Source organism: Amphiura filiformis, chromosome 2 (assembly GCF_039555335.1).
Source record: "Amphiura filiformis chromosome 2, Afil_fr2py, whole genome shotgun sequence".
Lineage (NCBI taxonomy): Eukaryota > Metazoa > Echinodermata > Ophiuroidea > Amphilepidida > Amphiuridae > Amphiura > Amphiura filiformis.
In genome coordinates, this window is record NC_092629.1 from 54,885,615 (window position 1) to 54,906,477 (window position 20,863).

The 20,863-nt window shown below is 36.0% G+C and overlaps 2 protein-coding genes across 2 annotated transcripts; both read right to left on the minus strand.

The window, feature by feature from the left end:
- Positions 1-900: 900 nt before the first annotated feature.
- LOC140136280 (uncharacterized) lies at positions 901-4,436 on the minus strand. Its single transcript, XM_072158010.1, has 2 exons — positions 4,237-4,436; positions 901-2,274 (listed from the first exon to the last, which is right to left on the minus strand). The coding sequence occupies exons 1-2, from the start codon at positions 4,430-4,432 to the stop codon at positions 1,724-1,726; spliced, it is 747 nt and encodes a 248-aa protein (XP_072014111.1). The 5' UTR covers positions 4,433-4,436; the 3' UTR covers positions 901-1,723.
- Positions 4,437-6,533: 2,097 nt separating this feature from the next.
- Positions 6,534-19,310, minus strand: LOC140141476 (uncharacterized). The gene is made up of 4 exons (XM_072163357.1): positions 19,214-19,310; positions 8,022-8,153; positions 7,214-7,275; positions 6,534-6,635 (listed from the first exon to the last, which is right to left on the minus strand). The coding sequence occupies exons 1-4, from the start codon at positions 19,284-19,286 to the stop codon at positions 6,534-6,536; spliced, it is 369 nt and encodes a 122-aa protein (XP_072019458.1). The 5' UTR covers positions 19,287-19,310.
- Between the last annotated feature and the right edge of the window lie 1,553 nt (positions 19,311-20,863).

The window sequence follows — 20,863 nt, forward strand, 5'->3', positions numbered from 1 at the left end:
AAAGACTAAAATTGCATAGGACTATTCTCCAGTTGACAAGGCAACAATTGATCAAAATTTAAATCACAAAAGTTTAGAATTTCAACTTGTACACACACCCCTACACTCCTAGCAACCACAGACGACAATTTGCGCGTAAAATGGAATGATTTGACAGAATTGTCGTTGTAAAATTTTTGGGAAAAAAATTGCACAATTTTCTCACATTTTCAAGCTTTTGGTGAATAAATATCATTACATTGTTGAAATAAAGTGCAGTTTGATTTATAAAAAAATATTTGTGTGTATTTTGTTTAATATTGCAAATTATTTTGAATATCATTGAATATTTTGTTTCCAAAAGGTGCTAAATCCACGGTTATTGGATATTTTGTTTCCAAAAGGCGCTAAATCCACTTCAAGCCGTTTAATAAAAGAATACTTACAATTACACATTATAATCAGGATCTCAAAAACAGGTGTTTTTGTAGTTACTGACATGAGAACTAACATTTAAAACCAAAAAATAAATGAATAAATACCAATAAGGCTTTTAATTTAAAAAAACATTGATTTTCTCCTATTTCACTTATATGGATTTAGCGCCTTTTGGAAACAAGCTCTTATTTATTTATTTTATTTAATTTATTTATTTTATTTAGGTTAATTATTCCCGAGAAATACATGCTCAAGAAAAAAAAATGAATTGCGCGGTCACAGGGGAGGGAGGTCACTAGGACTAACACAATAGGAATACAAATTTTACAGTTTTCCGAATCGAAGTGGTTATATAGTAACTCATTTGGCTAAATAGCATAAGAATTGTTGTCATGGCTACTCTTTGAAGAGGAAAGATACAAATTCAAAAGTTGCACTAACTTTAAACAAACTGAGGACGTTGGAAACGTTATTTTACTTGTGAGAAACATTAGGTGCCCTGTTCCCACAAAACCCGTACATGACGGAAGACCCATTTTGAGATTAAGACCCTTAAAACATATAATAGATTACCGTATTCGTCAAATGGCGCATGTGGGCTCTAGAGACATAACTGGAATTTTAAGCACAAACTACAAACGCCCTCCCGTAAAAATACTACCTGCAAATAAGGGCAAGAATATTTCATTCTTGTTGGGATTTTCAGAGGCGAGAGAGCTCCATAATTGTACATGAAATTTGGCCTAAGGCAAAGGAGCCCATTAGGCGAATTTTTACGGTATCACATTAATTCATGGTTTTATGTGGACGTCTCAAAGATGTGTTTTCTTAGATAAAAACCATATTTATGACGGATGGAATATACATACAGGCAATACATATATCAATAATATGACTGAAATAACTTTAATGGCTAAAATAGTTCCGTCTTATTTTTATCTCCACATCAACACCTTATTCTCGATGATACAATGACATGTCTGAGTGTCTTCTGGTTGCGGCTGAAAAATAATTCCTAAATTTCAAAACTAAAGACTTGCGTAAATATCTACATAATTAATTTTAACATCCTATAATCTTTTGCAAGGTTCCTTTGATGTCATGATGAGATGTCAAGCGTGTGCATAGGACATCATGGATATTAATACGCACCGGACGGATACCAGTACGCTTTTTGAAAGGAAATCGGCAAAATATTATAGTACCGTTTAATTTTACGTTTAAGAGTTACTTTTTTTTAATAACGGTTTATCGCCAACTATGAACAGTCCGTGTGAGACAAATGATAATCAAGACCAGAAAAACATCAAAAACCATGATCCTTTTTCAATAATTTTTTCGCGATGCATTGTACAGGGCGTAATCTATTTCGTACAAAAACGACGCATGATAGTTCTCGACCACTCGTATAAGGTGGACAAGGCAAATTGCCAACATTTCCACCACCACAACGCCCTTCAACTGGGTAAAATAGAGCACCATTCTGATTGCCGCTACTACTACCTGACAAACTTTCTGGAGAACGATCCATGCAAACAAAGTCGCGTCTGCGGTGCCCGTGATGATCCGTCATTAGATAACCGTGGTACTCTTCCGTCCATCCAGTGGGGCACGTCTTCAATGCTGGAATCATTAGTATGCTCCCTCGATTAGTTGCGTGACAGACGACACAGGGAACTTCGTGCTCCTGTTTTGATGCAAACGGAGAGAAGGTGTGTGTCTCATATTCGGCACTGTATACAAAGCCTCTAGCCCCTTCATCGCCTGATTGATGTTCGTCATATTCTGGTGTTGACGGAAGACAAAGATAGTTGGAGCCTCCTCCTTGATGTGTGTAGTATTCACCACCAGCTAGTCCTGTTTGAAAATTATAATAACATTTTAGTAAACATTAATTTAATCATATGCAATTTTTAAGCTATTCAGACTGACGTTTTATCTTTTCTGACGTTTTGTGAGATCGCTATTGCTTTAATTTTAGAAAGCAAGTTGCTGCATTTCTTTTCAGAAGAAAAAAAATTGCATTACTTATATGCGGGCACCAGTACATGCTAATTGCTTACAAATTGCTAGTATACCATTAGTTGTTGTTTTCTTTGCTGTTTATGGTTACCACTAATAGGCCTGGGCGATACATGGAAATACGACGAGTAACTATTTGTTTGCATGGCATCTAAAAAGACTAAAATTGATCTGAAATCTGAAATCGCTGAAATTGATCAAGTTATATAGCCACTTTTTAGGGTTTGATGCTTCAAAATGGTATATTTCCTCTCAAACATTGTTGTTGTAATAGTACCAAAATTCATAGGCACGGCTTCGGTTTTTAGAAAATATGCGCCCTGCCATATTTTAACTTTCAGCTTCGAGGGCGCACTGCCATTTTAAGGTGTTTACGGTTCAGTGCGTTAAAACAAGAAAAGTCTCAGGTCAACCTATGTTGAATTTTTGATCATTTGGCATCTAAATCATATAGTTTCACCTGATATTAGTGGCATTGAACTGTGAGAGTTCTGAATATGAGAAAATTCCACCCGAAATTAGCCATTTTCCCATTGAAACCCGTGTAATACATAATTAGTGGTATTTAACCTTATATGTGAGCTACCCAGTAAACACAAAACGTTTTCGACATCATTCGTTATAAAAGGTTGTCAGAAAATGTTTAAATGTCGGGTTATATAAAGGATATATTACGAGTATAAAACGTTTTCATAACCTTGAAAAACATTTTTTGATAATTTACTGCTCAGCAAACAAAAATGTTTTACAGAAAACGTTTAAATGTCGGGTTATATAAATGGTATAAAAACGTTTTAATAACATTCCAAAAACATTCTTGAAAACTTGATACAAAACTTTCTAAACAGACTGTTATTTTGGGGTTGAAAAAATATTTTGCGAAAAATGTTTGCCCAAAATATTTTCAGTAACGTTTTAAAAACGTTTTCATGACCTTTATGTAACCCGACATTTAAATATTATTAAAAGGTTTTGAAAAAAAAAACATTTTAAGAACATGTCTGTGTTTGCTGGGTTCAAATATTTCAACATAATGTTATTTAAGTATTAACACAATATGGCAAAAATGTTTGCAAAAATAGTTTACAATAACATTTTTTGAAAACATTTCAAAATATTGTTGTAGTGTGTTTTCATACAAAACGTTTTAAAACGTTTTTATGACCTTTATATAACCCGACATTTCAATGTTATTAAAACGTTTTACCTAAACCAAAAGCCAAAGATATAACTTATTTAAAACGTTTTTTAAACGTTTTTGTGTTTGCTGGGTAGTTGTTTTCTCTCCACTGTATATAATCTATTTTCTTCGCAGATAAATAATATGATGTCTGAAATGGTTTTTCAATCTATTTTCTTTCTTTTTTTTCAAAACAAAATGGATCTGTCCAATCTGTATATTAAGTCATGACATTTCAATTCCTATTACGTACAAGTGTGGTGGGCGTAACCCAACATGTGTAAGATACGATATGGTGCAACTAGATCGCAAAATGAGAATAATTTTTAAAAAAAATATGATAATAGATCAAAACGGTTAGATTGGAAATTTTCTCATTATGACAATTTTCTCATTCAAAACAATGAGAACAATAAGAAATGATTTAAATACTGATCGGACATGTTACATTGTTTTAATTTGAAAAAAAAAAAAATTCATAGAATGAGAACAATTCTCATCGTTTAGTCCAATTCTCATCACTTTTGAAAGAGTTATCAATATAAATATAATTATAAATTCCCACTAGTGATATCGGTCCAAACGTTAGTAATGTTAAAAGTAATGTTTGCGCTTACCATCATACACCAAATCAGCAGTAGAGGGACATGTCGATCGACCCCATCGAATATAGACAGCACCAGCGACAATGGGATTGGTAGCGTCAGCCCCAGCGGGTCCCTGTGACCCCGGTGACCCTTGAGGGCCCTGTAACCCTCTCAAGCCCTTTGGCCCCACCTTTCCGGGCGTTCCTTGGGGCCCAACAGCGCCCATGAGTCCATCTGTCAATAAATCATTAGAATCATTGTTGTAATATTAGTATTGATCACATATAAGCCATGTTTACGGCGGCATAATATGATGGGCAGCTTCAAGTTATGCATCGTATATTTATCAAGGGGAACCATGGTCCAAATTGTGGGTTCAAATTTCAATATGAAACATGATTTAAACATAACAATCCGGTAAGATCATGTTATAATAATGTTTAATTTATTTACACACACGCACTGGGATACATTTTACGAGAAAAAAATTGACCTGTTATCACGGATTGTTCAACCCATCCGGATATTTGTAGCCTCTCAGCAAACATGGCAAACACAAAATGTTAAAACGTTTTACTGTCGAGTTATACAAAGAGTAAAAAACGTTTTAATAACTTTCCACAAAAAATTGCAAACTTGATGGAAAACAGTCTTACATAGTGATATTTTTAAGAGTTGACAAAATATTTTGCAAAAATGTTCTAAAAACATCTTCTTACAATAACATTTTTAAAATGTTGTTGTCATTTTCTTCATACAGTAAACAATAAACGGAATTTATAAAGCGCCTTAGCATAAGTATGAACAAAACGCTTCCATATGAAATGGTTAAGAACGTTTTAAAGACATTTTAATGACTTTTATATAACCCGACATTTAAATGTTATAAAAACGTTTTGAATAAACCCAAAACGTGTTTCAAACACTTTTATAATGTTTAAAAAGTGTGTTTGCTGGGCTAGTATACAAATATATACTGCCATGAGAGGTTCTGATTAAAACTATGTGCCCGAGGTGGGATCAATAGTACTATTTTCCTAGTATTATTGATCTCAACGAGGGACCATAGTTGTAACCAGAACCTCGAATGAAGGCAGTATATATTTGTTTTATATCCTTCATTCATAGATTTTTTGTTCGTTGATTGGTTAAATGATGACAACTCCACCATGCTGCGAGATAGGCCTAGGTAGGACATATGCGCGGTAGGCCGGTTTGGCGGTCCAATGACTCGCACTGTCATGTTCATGTGTTAGTGGGTTTTTAAGCTTACTCATTGTGTATATTTGTTCAAGTTGTATCTTCATTACAATCGCAAATTGCCAATTTGCGAGTGTTCTGTTTTTGGTCAGTTCTTCTTTCTTTCTTTCTTCTGTCAAACTTTTAACGAGCCATCGTAGCCATACGCTTTAAGCCAATGTGACCATATTTGGTCACAAGGACCATTGGGTGGGGGGACAAATGTTACATGACCAACTCGGGGTCAAAGGTCATCCAAAGGTCATTATGGCCAAAATGTGATTTTCACTAAAAATGCTTCTTCTTCCACAAATTACATAACACAATGTCGTCACTTGCATACCTGCATCGCCTTTAGCCAGTGTCTAAAAGTTGTACAAAGAATTGGGGTCAAAGGTCATTAAGGGGGTAAAATCTTACAATTGCATTATCTCAACATCCGTAAGGGGTAGGGGCTCAAACTCAGTGACAACAAATCTCATGACCAGGGGAACATTTTACAGGGGTCAGGTCAAAGGTCATGCAGAGGTCAAATTTAAGAAATGCATTTTCTGTACATCTGTAATGGGTACGGGACTCAAACTCTGTGACAACAAACTTAATGACCAGGGGAATATTTTGGAACACTTTGCAGGGGTCAGGTCAAAGGTTATATGGGGTCAAATCTTATAATTTCCTTTTCTGGACATCTGTAAGGGGTATGGGCTCAAACTAAGTGACAACAAATCTCATGACCAGGGGCAGAGGTCAAAGGTCAAAGGCTCAAACTCGGTGACAACAAACTTAATGACCAGGGGAATATGTTGGAACACTTTGCAGGGTCAAAGGTTATCTGGGGTCAAATCTTATACCGTAATTTCATTGTCTGTAAGGGGTATGGGGGCTTAATTTCAGTGACAACAAACCCCGTGACCCGGGAAACATTAAGGTCAAAGGTCAGGTCAAATCCATTTTGCCTTAATTCATAGATTATTTGTACAAATATTAGTCAAGATGTACATGTAAAAATATTTACATGTAAATACGAAGGCCATCATGCATCGGGATAGGCCTCCGTACGCACGGCAAAAAGGCTATGCTTAGGCATGTCAGGCGGCCGGCGGTCTCGCACTGTCAGTGTTTGTTTTTAAGCTTACCATGTCAATATCACTCTGAATCTGACTGTGTTGGTCTGAAAACATATTCCTGTGCTAGAAATGGTAACAAATTCAAATTAAACAGCTGAAATTGTGAATCGTCTTCAGCAGTACTGAGCAGCCCACTCCAGGCTTGATTTTATTTCGCCGGCCATGTCTGTGTTGTCGTTTCTCGGCAGTGACAAAATATTCTCATATTCAATGTCGACGTTCAATGTTATTTTTATGCTTTATGGACTGCGACTTGGGTATGCTGCAATCCGTAAATAGTAAATATCCAGAAGCACTATTTACGGCTTGGAGGTACTATTTACGGACGTAAATAGTACTTGTTTCCACTTCCTCACAGAATAGTGTGTATATTTTTGATCATGTGACACGCTTTTAACCAATCAATGAACAAGAATCTATTAATGAAGGATATAATGAATTGCTATTTCAGTTCCAGAGTGTTGTTTATAGTAACAACTGTTTCAAACGTAATATTGAACACGGTTTCTGCAGGCCAACTTGCAATAGCGTTTCTGCTTTGTACGTAGGATTAGGGGTTAATAAATATGCCTCTGCCAAACACCCATGTGGGTCACTTGTTCTTCTTGAATCTACTGATGAGCATTTGATAGTAAGCTTACCTCTTGTGGGCCTTGCATACCTCTTGAATCTACTGATGAACATGCTGGTGCTGGTGCGCCATCTGAAAATTACAAACAGAGTTCAATGTTGGTTGTCAAATCAATGCAATTAAGTATTGATAAGATATTGACCTGCCACGATCTGAAGGCCTAGGGTTCGCATTATGCCTACTTGTCATTCTTGTATTCTAGAGGGCCATACGTCAGAATTTCAGAATATTATAAACATTCGTCAACAAACTCGTCAACAGTACTTAAACCTGGTTAACAGGAAATTACTCCAACAAAATCAATCGATAAAGTATATTCCACATTGAATGGTGGACTGCACTTATGCCCAAATTAATTAAATTTACGCCTGCAAATTTTCGCACGTAATTTCACATTCTGTTGTCACAATTCCGTAAGCCGTAACACAGGAACATTATAAAATGTCACCATAATTATGTTACACTCGAATACACACTAAACAGCAGTTTACAATAATTGTATATATTATATAGATCCATTTTCGATCTATTGAGCACACGGAATCCTTAGTGGAGCTGTTTTCAGCATTATTATCAGACTAGCGTAAAAAGCCAACGGTGGCTAGCAAGGCGATGTCGACGCTGGAGGTCAAACATTGTACTAGCAAGAGCAACCGTTGCCGGCGAGAATTGACATTTGCCTTTATTTTGGTTCAAGTAGAAATTCTAATTTTGTTGAATCTGCTTGTTTTTGTCTGTTTGCAAATTAAACTTCAATGCTACAAAGACGATAAAAAACAGTTGGCATATATTTGTATCATTAGCTTGATCTTGCTTACCATGTCCATCCCTTCCGTCTCGACCATCACGTCCATCTTTTCCTGGTGGACCTTGGAAGAAATACTTGAAGAAAGCAAGCTCTGAAGAATCTTTGAGTTCATTTAGGGTATTGATGTCGGATTCATTATGTCCTGTAATAAACAGTTTATAAATAATGTGAGAATCAAGACATGGAAAAGACATGTTTCTTTCTTACAAGCAATCATTTAATCAAAGTAACACACACAAAAACATTTCGGCATTTACTCAAGATTATGAATGTTTAGACTTGTTCCAAATCTTTGATTTATGTGACTCGATTGTCAGAAAACATGCCGAAAATCTAAACAAAATTGTCACTAAAATGTTGGAAAATACAAGGTTATAATTATAAAAGCATTAACCCGCAAGTAAAATGAATCAATTCTACGCGACAAGGACGTTTCTTAAAGGTGAACCTCATTGAAAATAAAGTTATATATCAATGGAAAGCTTATGATGTCAGGAAGCAGAAAAGAATATTTTTTATTTGCCTAACGTACCAGGCTAGACAAAATCTCCATGCAAAGATTGGATATTGGCACCCCCCTAAATTACAAAACGAAATCGTTCAAATTGGGCGCTTTCGTTGATGACGTCAGCTCGGGGACACACAGTTACTTCCGGGTTTGATTGTAAACACAATGTCCATGCATTACTGTGGCATGCATCGGGCCAATGTACGAATTAAGACTCAGGGTCTCTTATTTTCAAGCAAAATTTTAAATATGCGGACAAAGTCAAAAAAATAGAAATCCTTGATTCTTCTAGCATAGAAAGGGTTTAGGTGGGACATTTTCAAAATGATATTAAAAAAGTTGTATTTGGCCTGTTGGTAAAATAACGGACAAAACAAATTTGAGCCGAAAATGACCAAAAATTGCATTTTTCATTTTTGAAAAAAGGTAAAGTTTGGTCTTATGCTACAACTATATAAGATGCGATAAATTGTCTGGTTTTTTTATTTTAGGATAGAGACATGCTTTGTTATTCATTGTAAATGAAGAAAAAGTGTGTCACTCTTCGAAAAGATCCTGCAAATTTAAGTAGAAAAAGTACATTTTTGGGCAAAAATCATAAGCGTCATTTTACCCAGACTTTGAAGGGGCATAAATGTAAAGGTAGGATTTGTATGTTGAAACTGTAAAATGTCATAGTTAGCGTAAACCCTTGTTAACTGATATATCCTTTTCAAAAATTGGGCTCTTAACTATTTTAGAAGTTCTGGCTTTTCAAAAGTACCAAGTTTTTAAAAAAAATCTATTTTTTCACAAGGGGATTTACAGTAAAATATAGTTTCATTCTTTTTTTAAAAATTATTACTGAAACTAATTGTATTAAAAGAACTTAATGGGACTTAATTGAAGAAAGTAACGATTCTAATGGTACAAACAAGCTATACAGAAACCAGATGCAGAAGCATTGTTAATGAAAATGCAATAGAGGGCAGCGCTGGGTGACGGGCTGCGTTTAGCTGAAAAGGCAATCAGGGGCCGGTACAAACAACAGTTCATCAATTACATAAGAATAGTATAGCTGGTAAATGGTAAGTGTCAGATTATTTATTTATTTATATAAGATATAATAATGTTAACTAAGTTTTGATAGCAGTTCATGTGACTAGAATACAAACATTTCGGTCTGTTTCTCAAAGACGGTACATAATAAACGTGGTAAAGGACATACGGGAGGACATGCTATATGCGCATACATGTATGCATGATGGGGTGTACATGAATAATGTTCTCTGTGGGATTTGTTTGTTTGCATCAACTCTTAGAAATTTATTCAGCGGATAGGGAGCTGGGTCCTGTATTAACGATTTATTTTTTAGTGGTGTTTCTAACATTGAGTAATTTGCTATTTATTTATTTCAGAAAATATGAGTAATGGCGTGCTCATTTGCATCAGGTACAGGCAGTCCTTGTGGGCTAAATGCAAGAGCCGCCTCTGAAACAGAATATATTGTATTACGAAGTTGCAACAAAGATATAATACCACATTTAAGAAGCATTGATGTCAGAGCCGACAATGTCAAGAATGAAGCCGATCTGATACTCTCACGTGCTGGTAAATTTGTATCGTCTTCAGACATGCAAGAACTAACCATTTGCCCTAAACACAGGGCTGAACTGGGCATAGGATGGAGAAAAACATCGGTGAAATGTAGCGTTCCACAAGAACTTTCAATGCATGGAAATGTGCATCCTAAAGGAACACGGACATTTGGGAAAGACTTGACTAGAAAAATATTTGAAAAGACAAATATACTAGTGCCTATTGGATCAGGTAAGCCCTAATCCTTTTTTTATTTGTAATATATTGGCAACTTGATTTTGTAAACCAAAAAATGTGAATAAAATTTGACATGTTGTTTCTACAAAGTGTCCCAGAAAAGGATACATGTAGAAAATGACCCACATTTGGCGATGGTACAACAAAACCTTTTTTTTTTTTTCAGATCTTATACGTTGTCCCTCCTCATCTCTGTATCATAGTATCTTAAAAGAAACAAACTGCAAAACCACCTAGAGACAAATTTTGGGTTTGCCTTATAATAATATTATTTATGTTTGTCATCAATTTTTCTTTACCAGCTTTTTGTGACAAGTGTCGAAAGCACCTAGAGAGTAAATTGGAGGATATGCCAGAAGATGATGAGAGTATAATATCTGCTATGTCGTTGTTACACCTGGTATGTACTCAAGTATTTGTGGTATAAAGTAGAAAATAATACTGGTTTGCATCTACAGTATGTGTTTTATTTTTTGCAACAAGATGAATTTAGTTAGACAAAATAATGATAGTATTACCAATGATTAAAACAATATACATAAAAGTATCTATATAAGAAAGAGCATTATTTTTTTTCTCTGTTTTTGTTTTTCAACAGACGGGTCAAATATCAGATACGGGAAGATCCGAGGAGGTGGAGTCAGATATTATTCAGAGTGATGATATTCAAGAAGATGATGCAAGTTTGTATGTTCCCCCTACTCCATTTCTATCTCCAGGGGCTAAACCTAAGAAGGTCCTCTTAGATCCAGCAAAGCAACTTTTAGTTCAGAAACGACACGCATTGAATGGTTTGCTTGAGCTTTCAGGAAATAACCCGGTAGAAAGCTCGTTGCAAAATCAGTGGTCAGAAGTAAATGAAAGACATCAACGGCGATGCATCAAACATGTCAAAGATGGAGTTAAAGCAGTTATTAATGTGGTAGCACCTCAGGAGGAAAGTGCCGCAGCAATTTGGAACACGGTTAGATCATCTGATCTCTATGACTCTGGGTTCAATAATGAAGAAAGCGTCAAGGAGCGAGAATTAATTGAAGCTTTAGCAGAATGCTATGCAAATGCTGATCACTGGGCATCCAGGCAGCAGATACTTTCAATCATGGCTGACAAACTTCAGTTTAAGCAATTGCTGCAATATATCCCGGGACTAACAAGATATAGATATACGATGGCAAGGACTCACACAATTGTACATGGACGTGGTGTGCCATTACCACCAGCAACTGGAGTGAGAGAGCGCTATGACAGAGGGAAATTGGAGCACTTCCTTGAATTTATAACAAGCCCCCATCTCATTCAAGATCTACCCTTCGGAGAGAAAATGATGAAGTTAACCACTGGAGAATGTATATATACCCCAAATGTAATTCGCGTGATGATCCCACAACGTATTATCCAGCAGTACAACAGCCTATGTAAAGAAACAGCATTTTCCCCTCTTGGTGAGACCTCTTTGAAGCGTATACTGAATGCCTGTGCAGCTTCTGTCCGAACATCTCTACAAGGCCTGGACTACTTTACCGCTGAAGGTAAGTACATACACACTGTATTCAGAAAATATAGTTTGACACTTCACCTTCATATGAAAATGTAAGTTTATTTGTCTTTCTATGAAGAAAACTCTTGCTTTATCACCTACATCAGTCATTATTATTACAACTATTTTTCACTTGGATTTGATATTCTTGTACACTTTAACAGGAACACGAGCTTTTGATGACCTTGAAGACATCGTTGACAACCTTGTTCAATTAGGGATGAGCAATGCCTGGGGTAGAAACCAACTCAAACTTCTCAGAGATTCAAAGCGATACATGAAGGGAGATTACAAGGTAAGTGCAATGTTTTGTAACAAGCCTGATAGTTTACATTAGAGTGATTAAATTTTTGGTATATTCGAATAATTGCAAGTGCTACTTGTTAACCACAAACAAATCACATCTCTTGTTTTTTTTAGGTACACATTGCGGATGAGTCCAGGGTAGCTGATCACTGTCGGCAATTCGCACTCAGTGACCCTCAAGATCCAGACTACCAAACTCCCTGTGATCATGAGCACGATGAGATCTGCAGTGGTTGTCAGACACTTTCGAACACTTTGAACAACATCAAACAAGTGTGTTCTTCCAGTGAGTTAGCATTTCCATCTTCGGAAGATAGGAAAAAATCCTCTACCGCATTGAGCGAGCTGTATACGACATCCAATTATGGAAAGGACACCAGTTGAGGACAGTCAATCAGGATACTTGCAAACAGCACATTTTGTCTTTAATGGGTGACAACGCAGTAATGGTTACTCTCGACTGGGCTATGAAATATCTTCCAAGGAGATTTAGAGAAAGCCAGACTGATTGGTTCGCCAAAAGGGGACTCCCATGGCACATTAGTGTAGCCATTAAAAAGTGTGGGAACGACTACCAGAGTATTGCAATAGTCCACATCTTTGACTCAACCAAGCAAGACAGCAGTACCGTAATTGGAATAATGGAACATGTGCTGAGAGTGTTGAAATCCAATGATCCTAGTATACAGTCTGCTTTCTTCCGTCAAGATAACGCAGGCTGTTACCACTCGGCACACACGATATTAGCTGCAAAATATCTCTCCACAAGAACAGGCATTGAAGTAAAACGAATAGACTTTTCTGATCCTCAAGGGGGGAAAGGTCCATGCGATCGAAAGGCAGCCCAAATAAAACGACATATGAACATTTATCTGAATGAAGGCAACGATATTATGGATGCTAAACAAATGGAGAAAGCCATGATGTCAAACGGTGGCATCTATGGTGTTCAGCCAGTTCTCACTGAGTCACCGATGATGGTAATTCAACCACACATTCAATGGAGTGGTATAAGTTACATTAATAACTTCCAGTTTACAGATGCCGGAATTAGAGTATGGCGAGCTTATAACATTGGGCCTGGCAAAATCGTAAATGATGGTGATTTTCAGGCACCAGTTATTCCAAACATTACGGTACGCAGTACGACAACAAGCACTGTGTTTAGGCCAACAACAGGACCATCGTCAAGTACCATCAACCAAATTACTCTTGACGCCAATCAGCATCAGAATGTATGCGCATCTGCAGAACCTGCTAACCAAGAAAGTCGTGAAGTTGATCTTCATGAAGAAGTCTGCGACTCTACTAGTAGTGTGAGCTCAACTGGTATATTCAGTTGCCCTGAGGAAACATGTACAAAGACATACATCAAATCATCAGCGTTAGAAGCTCATATTCTGTCAGGAAAACATGACCGGTACAAACAGAGAGAAAGGCTACTAGATAGAGCCAAAATGAGATATGCAAATATGCTTTCAAGAGAGGAAAGCACACTTCCACAAGTTTCAGGAAACACAGGTGGGCAGCATTGTATTCTAGCTGAACCAACAACAGAATTATGTCTTGATGGGCCTTGAAATCAGGCAGAAAACATACCAGGTTTTCTAACAAGCAGAAAGAATTTCTCATAAAAAGGTTTGAACATGGAGAGGTCACTGGGAACAAAGATGATCCTTCTAGAGTCGCTAAGCAAATGCGTTGTCTGAAGAATGAAAATAACGAGAGGGTGTTTAGTGCAAGTGAATATCTAACGCCACAACAGATAGGTAGCTTTTTCTCCAGACTTTCAGCCAAGAAAAGAGCAAATGGAGATTTAGAGGAGATAACTGATGATCTGGAAGCTCCAGCAGACACAGCGGTGTTTCAAGATAGCCTGAGACAAGTGGTGCAGGAAGTTTCTCATCCTATAATTGTTGGTGAAATAAATGTATGCCGCTCTGTAAAAAATGACAAACTTCAAAGTTTGAGCATAAATACCCTCAAAGACATCTGTTCCTCACTTAACATTGACACTAGTGATGTTAGCATTCGACGAAAGGCACCATATTTGGACAAAATTAGGATTGCTGTTAGTGATTGTTCATGTTCTCACTAGGTTAGATTTAGTTGGCACTAGCGTCAAATTTGTTGACAATGCCTTGAGCATACCATAAAATACTGACTTTTTTCATTACATTATTTCAGATTGCTTGTTCACTCATCGGAATGCCAGTTGTTGATTTGCAAACTATAGAAACAACTCGTAATTTACCAATAGACATCATTCATAATCCTTTAAATTATGGCATGCTATTTACACTATAATGTAGATTGTATTGTAGCTTTATTATAACATTAGGCCTACTCCAAAGTAGTGACGAAGTTGCCTAGCTCTGGTACTGCAGTTACATGGTTAAATCTATCACAAACTGTATGATCCTGGTCAAAATATATCCCACTTGCTTTCCTCAAGGTAATCTACCTTAATGTTCATCATGTTCATATGGCAATTCTATTTCTTGACATTTTTGCCTATAATTCTATACACTAGATGGACGATTGTCTAATAGATAACAAACGTGGCGGGAAAGATTGTTGATTTTGACAAAGTTATTCTGGACGCCAAATTTGATTTTGTTGGAAAAGTACCATTTATCATTAATTATCAATTGGATGATAATAATAGACAGATACCCACATAATTAGTGGCAACACAATTATCAACAACGTAACTTACCCCACTTTTCGGTTTGAGAATATTAATTGTTAATGGGGGTGGGAGTTGTTTGACCAATAATGTGGCTATGAAAATTTGCATACATACTTAAGTGGAAGTCTATGGATAAGATATGGGTCAATAAACATTTCTCGGTATGTTATTTGTAAATCTCTGACCAATAAATGATTACGTTTACTATAAGAGTGCTATGTAATTAGCTAATTTTAATCGAAAATAGTGAATTTTCGTATAAGTAAAATTTCGCTATGGGGTACAGACCCCAATTTTTTTATTGGATGATTGATCAACCCCATTCATGGTTATTCTCATTCAATCCCAGACTTAAATCAGCAAACCCTACCTTGAGAGTTATTGACTTTTAAAGTTATAGTACTTTTACTAAAGAAAAAAGTGCAAAAAGCGGATTTTGCATTGCGTATTGCGCAATATTATGGATGATTGAAAAAAATGGCAATACTATTTTTGTAACATGTAATGTATAGGTATTTATCAGAAGAAATTTTAATTATCCTGTACTTACAGCAATTCTGTTAGAGCCGGCCGAAAATGAGCCTCTTTCAGTACTGCGAAATTGAAATAACTGACTTTTTCTGTAGCCAACTTCAAAGGCCCGTTGTCATGGCGACAAGGAACATTTGAATTTTTTATCAAGCTACATAATCATTAGACCCAATAACCTTTCCTGTCATAAGATTTGGACAAAATCCATTGACCTTCATTTTTTGGCTTTGGCCGCACCTTGCTGAATTGGTACAGACATCCAGTCTTAAGTCATTGTCAACTTACTTTACATGAAAAATATCTTCAATAAAATAAGAATAACATGAAGGAAACATCATGATCAAATCAAGAATGAAGTTCCTGAATAAAGTGCGTGGATAAAAATAGAAAAAGTGCTGGCCGGGGTGATTTGGGATAGGCCAAGCCATCCACGATATGCATAGAGAATATTACAGTAAAGCACGAAGAGCGAAGATTCGCCGAAGAACCCGAATGAAAACAGATTGCAAAAAATAACTGCTAGTGCTACCAGTTCAGATCGTCACACCAAGTTGAGATAAACTTATCACAATGAGAAAATGAAGGAATAGAATAAGGTACATGTACAGAATTTTTTAGTTATTTCTTAGCTTTACAACCGGTCATGTATGATAGGCGAACTCGTAGATACATACGGGATGAACTCAGTCGCCGAGTGTTCGGTATCCGCGACTGTACTGTAGGCTACTTGCAGTCAAAATGACCGATTTGATATTCACATTCTGATATTTCCAACTTATTGCTACTTCATCAGCAAAATGTATTCCTGTAAATGTTCCAAATATCAAGGAACGATTGATCAAATCAGCTAATACACAGAGAAGTGCTCCCGGAAGACGAAGGCTAGCGCTGTTTGGGCATATCCGCCTCGCAGACATCAGCTCCTGCAATTTCTTCAGTATTTCGCTACTACCATCATCCACACAACAATTACATGGATATTTTTCTTTTTCAGTAGGGCTACACCGATTGTGCTATCATCAAGAACTGTGACAGAAGTGACAATATTATAATTTAGATTCCATCAAATAACGGTCTACCAAGCCTAAATTGTATTTATAAAGTATTTGTTTCTTTCAATTGTCAATTCATGGAAAGAATATTTTCCGCAATGAATGATATCCGACCGGGGAATGATCACGGCGCTAGATATGAAAACCTTTTTATGAGCTGGATTTATTGAAATCTTTTTTTGATTACTGCAAGACAATATTTTTTAGAAATCAGATATTTTAAAATAATTCAAGAACAGGGAATGTCACTTGATAAGCAAGTATTTAATTTGATGTTTATATTATTATGCCATGACCGGTCACCGGTCGCAGCAAGCATTTGCGCATGGAATTGATCACAGCGCGAAATTCGAACTCAATAACCCAATTATACCCAGCCAGTTTCGACTGATTTTGTCCAAAATTTACGGAAAATTTATGTGTTGACAATAATTCTATTAGTTGCAACTTGAATATTCCTCTAATTTCAAGCTTAATTGCGAAAATGCATACAAAAGCAGACTTGATCAAATCTGCTGCAACACGCACCTCACCGCAAGTGCTATACCGGAGGACGAACTTGGCGACTCGCTGTGTTTGCGCGTACACACCTCGGTCGGGTAAATGCTATTTCTTCAGCAGCAATTTACGCATCGTGTTCGGTATAAATCCATAAAACATGAATGTTTCACTTTTTCAGTACCGTACACTGATTGTACTATCATTAAAGAATCGTGACACAAGTGACAATATTTTTATTTTATTCAGATTTCAGAATTCCATCTACTAAGCCTCAATTGTACTTATTTTATAATAAAGTATGTTTCTTTCAATCGTGATTGCGTGGAAAGAATGTATTTACCGCAATGCGCTAAATATGAAAACCTTTATGGGCTGGATTTGATGAAATCGGCGGGTTTTTTTATTAATTTTTTGATTACTGCAAGACGATATTTTTAAATATCAGATATATTCAAATGAATCAAGAATAGAAATGTCACACTGAACAAGTATGTAATTTGTTTTTCGATCATGTTTATTCAGTCCATGACATGAGCGGTAGCAGCAAGTTTGCGCATGGAATTGATCCCAGCGCGAAATTCAAACTCAATTACCCAATTATACCCAGCGAGTATGACTGATTTTGTCAAAAATTTACGGAAAATTTATGTGCTGACAATAATTCTATTATTTTTAATATATATAGAAGGAACCAGCCACTTGAAGATTCCTTTAATTTCAAGCTTTATTGTGAAAATCAGACTTGCCGGGCAGCTTGCAAAGTACAGGAAGCAAGTCTTGTTTACATGTTTCCGAGTAGGATCACGTGACTGCGAACCCTGAGCTTACGTCACGAGCATTCTCAAGGTCATAGACGATTGATTTGGGTGCTTTTTGGGCGCCTTAAAAAAGACCAAAAATTCATTCATTTTTTTAATTTTTCAGCTTTATTGGCCATCAAAAAAATCGGAAAAAATAGTTTTTAGTATCCTGACATCATAAGCTTTCCATTGATATATAACTTTATTTTCAATGAGGTTCACCTTTAAAACACTGTGAGTAGTATGTGGAGTGCGCCCTCGTGTGATTATATACAATTATTTAATACACTCCTGGTATTTTTCTAACGTTTCCTCTGCTTGGTTCGCGCTATCTAAGAGTGTACATTTATGTTTAAAAGGTCTCTTAGCGTATACATTTCATACAGATCATACAGCATGAAAAGTTACTCGATATAGCATAAAGATATCCGTCATAATTGGTCGTAAACAGTAACACTATGAACCTGTGCCAAGTTACATACCATGGCGTAGATAACAGATTGGCACACAATATGCCTCTAGTTATGCCTTCCCATGATACAATGCATTGGCAATAGGAGAAATATGCACTTTACTTATTATGGTAATTGTCTCTTGTGCGCCTACAATTTTATAACCATGATTTACGTGTCATTCTTTTGTAATGAAAGTAATTGTAAATATATGTAGCAAAAACGTTCCAAAATTATTACGCCGAGGTTAATTTTAATTAATGTTTAAAACCACATAGGCCTACATCAAATATGTAACAAAAAACAAACTGTAACAAACTGCCGAATAATATGATTTACAACTGTCCCTGAAAAGATATTGTGGGTGTGTTACCATTCTTCTGTTATAACTCGATAGTAGGCATATGTTTACTATCGAGCACTTTTGAAAACATGAAATTATACACCAACTGAGCTAATGGGTTTGAGACAAAAATTTACAGGTTTACTTGTTCGTATATAACTAGGGACCGTTCACAAACACTTGTTAGGGGGGGCCTGGTGCAAAAATATTTCATCGCGAAAATTGTTCGCCCCCCCTTAACAGATCTCAAAAATTCAGCCCCCCCCCCCTTTTTTTGACATGAAAATTATGGGTCAACCCCATAGAAAAGCATATAAAGTTTTCCCAGGCAAATTTGTGGTCAAAGCCCTTTACACTTTTGTGGATGCACCTCTTCATGTTTGCATTGTTTAAAAGCGCTAATTGAGACTAAGCACATAATGCTAACTATCGAGTTTTACGGCATACCTTTAAATTAATGCGGAATTTATTATGTAATGATAAGCTTTAAATAAATTCCATACAGTGAAAACTAAACCTCGTAAATTAACTACAGTTTAATTACGAGGATAAATTTTCCTCTTTTTCCGCAGTTAAAAACTTAAAACACGGTAATATTTCGACAGAATATAGTTAAAGATTACTTGCAGATATGCAACAATTACAACAAAAAGAATAAACCTACCTGTAATCCCGACAACGAATAAGAACAGAAATGATGTAAGCATCAAAAACGAGCCACTGTGACTACCAGACATCTTGAAAACAAACTGATTTCTCCTTCAATTCTCAGACTTGTGAGAAATGGTGTTTGGCTCAGTGGGGGAGAAATCGATCTCATTATGTGGATTGCCGAAATAAGAATAATGTCGCCAAAGTTTGTTTCTTCGAAGTATGAGTTAAAGTCATAATGTACGATCTTTTTTCAGAATTTACCTTTATTTTTTTCAAAACCGATTTTTTGGCATATTTGTAATACTTACACATGTTCTAATTTAAATCTATGAGCAAACTGTCAAATTCGTCCTATTTGTAGTAAAACGGGACGATTTTCTGTTGGTCCGACATAAAGTCATAATTTTAGATTATGACTTTATGTCGGCCACGATCGTAAACCGTAGTCTCCTACAAAACTAGCTTGAGTTACGCTCCCTCCACATGTGGAGGAACGTAACCAAACTGGCCCGCGTAGGAGACTAACCATAACTCTGAGGCCGCACTCGCTGTCCTAATCAAAATCGTGCGAGATGTTTCGAGTGATAGAGGTGAAGTTTATGATGTTGTTTCTTTGCAAATTCCCAATGTTTTTCGCGTCCAAATGTATTGGGAACTTTCATTATGATTACATATTATCATTTTAGAAGAAAAAAAGAAAAATCTAAAAATTTAAAAAGATCGTACATTAACATGATTAAGGCTTTAATGAAACATTCTTTTATCCTTATCATTAGATTACACACTGCGGAGTATAACATTCCTTTTCATTTATTTACTTTTGAGGACATACCCTAATTCAAATGGCCAAACCTGATACTAATTTCTTTTTAAGTAAGGATTTTTCCTTAGTCTCCGTCTCTACAGCCGTTTTAAGTTGATGCAATACGACACTGTCCTCCTTTTGTACAATTATGTGAAGCGTGTCACACATTTCCATGTTTCACGAGTTATAAACTGTTCGTGGAAAATAAACGAACTGGCATGGTTTCATATTTTGATATTATAATAGATTATTAATGCCTTGACCATTTCACCTTCTTTAATGGATTAACGTCTTATAGGTACGTGCGGCTATCAAGTTAAAAAAATAAACACATCACAAAAAGTAATAACCCCGTCTTTATTATGCGGTAATAAGTCAACATCTCTACATAAAATACCGTAAAACACCGTCTACAAGCATATATAGTGTCTTTGATGAAAGTTAAAATAATACGATACTTACGTAAATATACCAATACAATGGATTGGTCTTACAATAATACTTGCTTGTATGTGCTGGGATCTATAATTTATTTGCTCTAATTCCATATTGGCACCTGGATTAATTTAGCTTTTATCAGAAGCACTCTATATGCTTGTAGACGAGGTTTTACGGTATTAACATTAAAATATCATTAGAAGCCTAGGTATGTTCTACATGTTTTGGTACGTCATTAGTCTATACACTTTTTTAAACTATTATTTCTGTTTTCTTTCATCATCCCTGTTCATTCGAATGCTTTAACCTCCCGAGAACCAGTGTCTTACATTAAAAAACAAACTCATCACAAAAGTAATACGCATAAAGTAATATGGTAATGAGTCAAAATCTATACATAAAATAGCAACAAAAAAC

Excerpts from the sequence above, each read along its gene's own strand:
- LOC140136280 (XM_072158010.1), bottom strand. The coding sequence starts at position 4,432 with ATGGGCGCTGTTGGGCCCCAAGGAACGCCCGGAAAGGTGGGGCCAAAG. Across the intron at positions 2,275-4,236 it reads TGCTGATTTGGTGTATGATG|GACTAGCTGGTGGTGAATAC; the intron begins GTAAGCGCAAAC and ends ATTTTCAAACAG.
- LOC140141476 (XM_072163357.1), bottom strand. The coding sequence starts at position 19,286 with ATGTCTGGTAGTCACAGTGGCTCGTTTTTGATGCTTACATCATTTCTG. Across the intron at positions 8,154-19,213 it reads ATTCGTTGTCGGGATTACAG|GACATAATGAATCCGACATC; the intron begins GTAGGTTTATTC and ends TGTTTATTACAG. Across the intron at positions 6,636-7,213 it reads GTATGCAAGGCCCACAAGAG|CACAGGAATATGTTTTCAGA; the intron begins GTAAGCTTACTA and ends TACCATTTCTAG.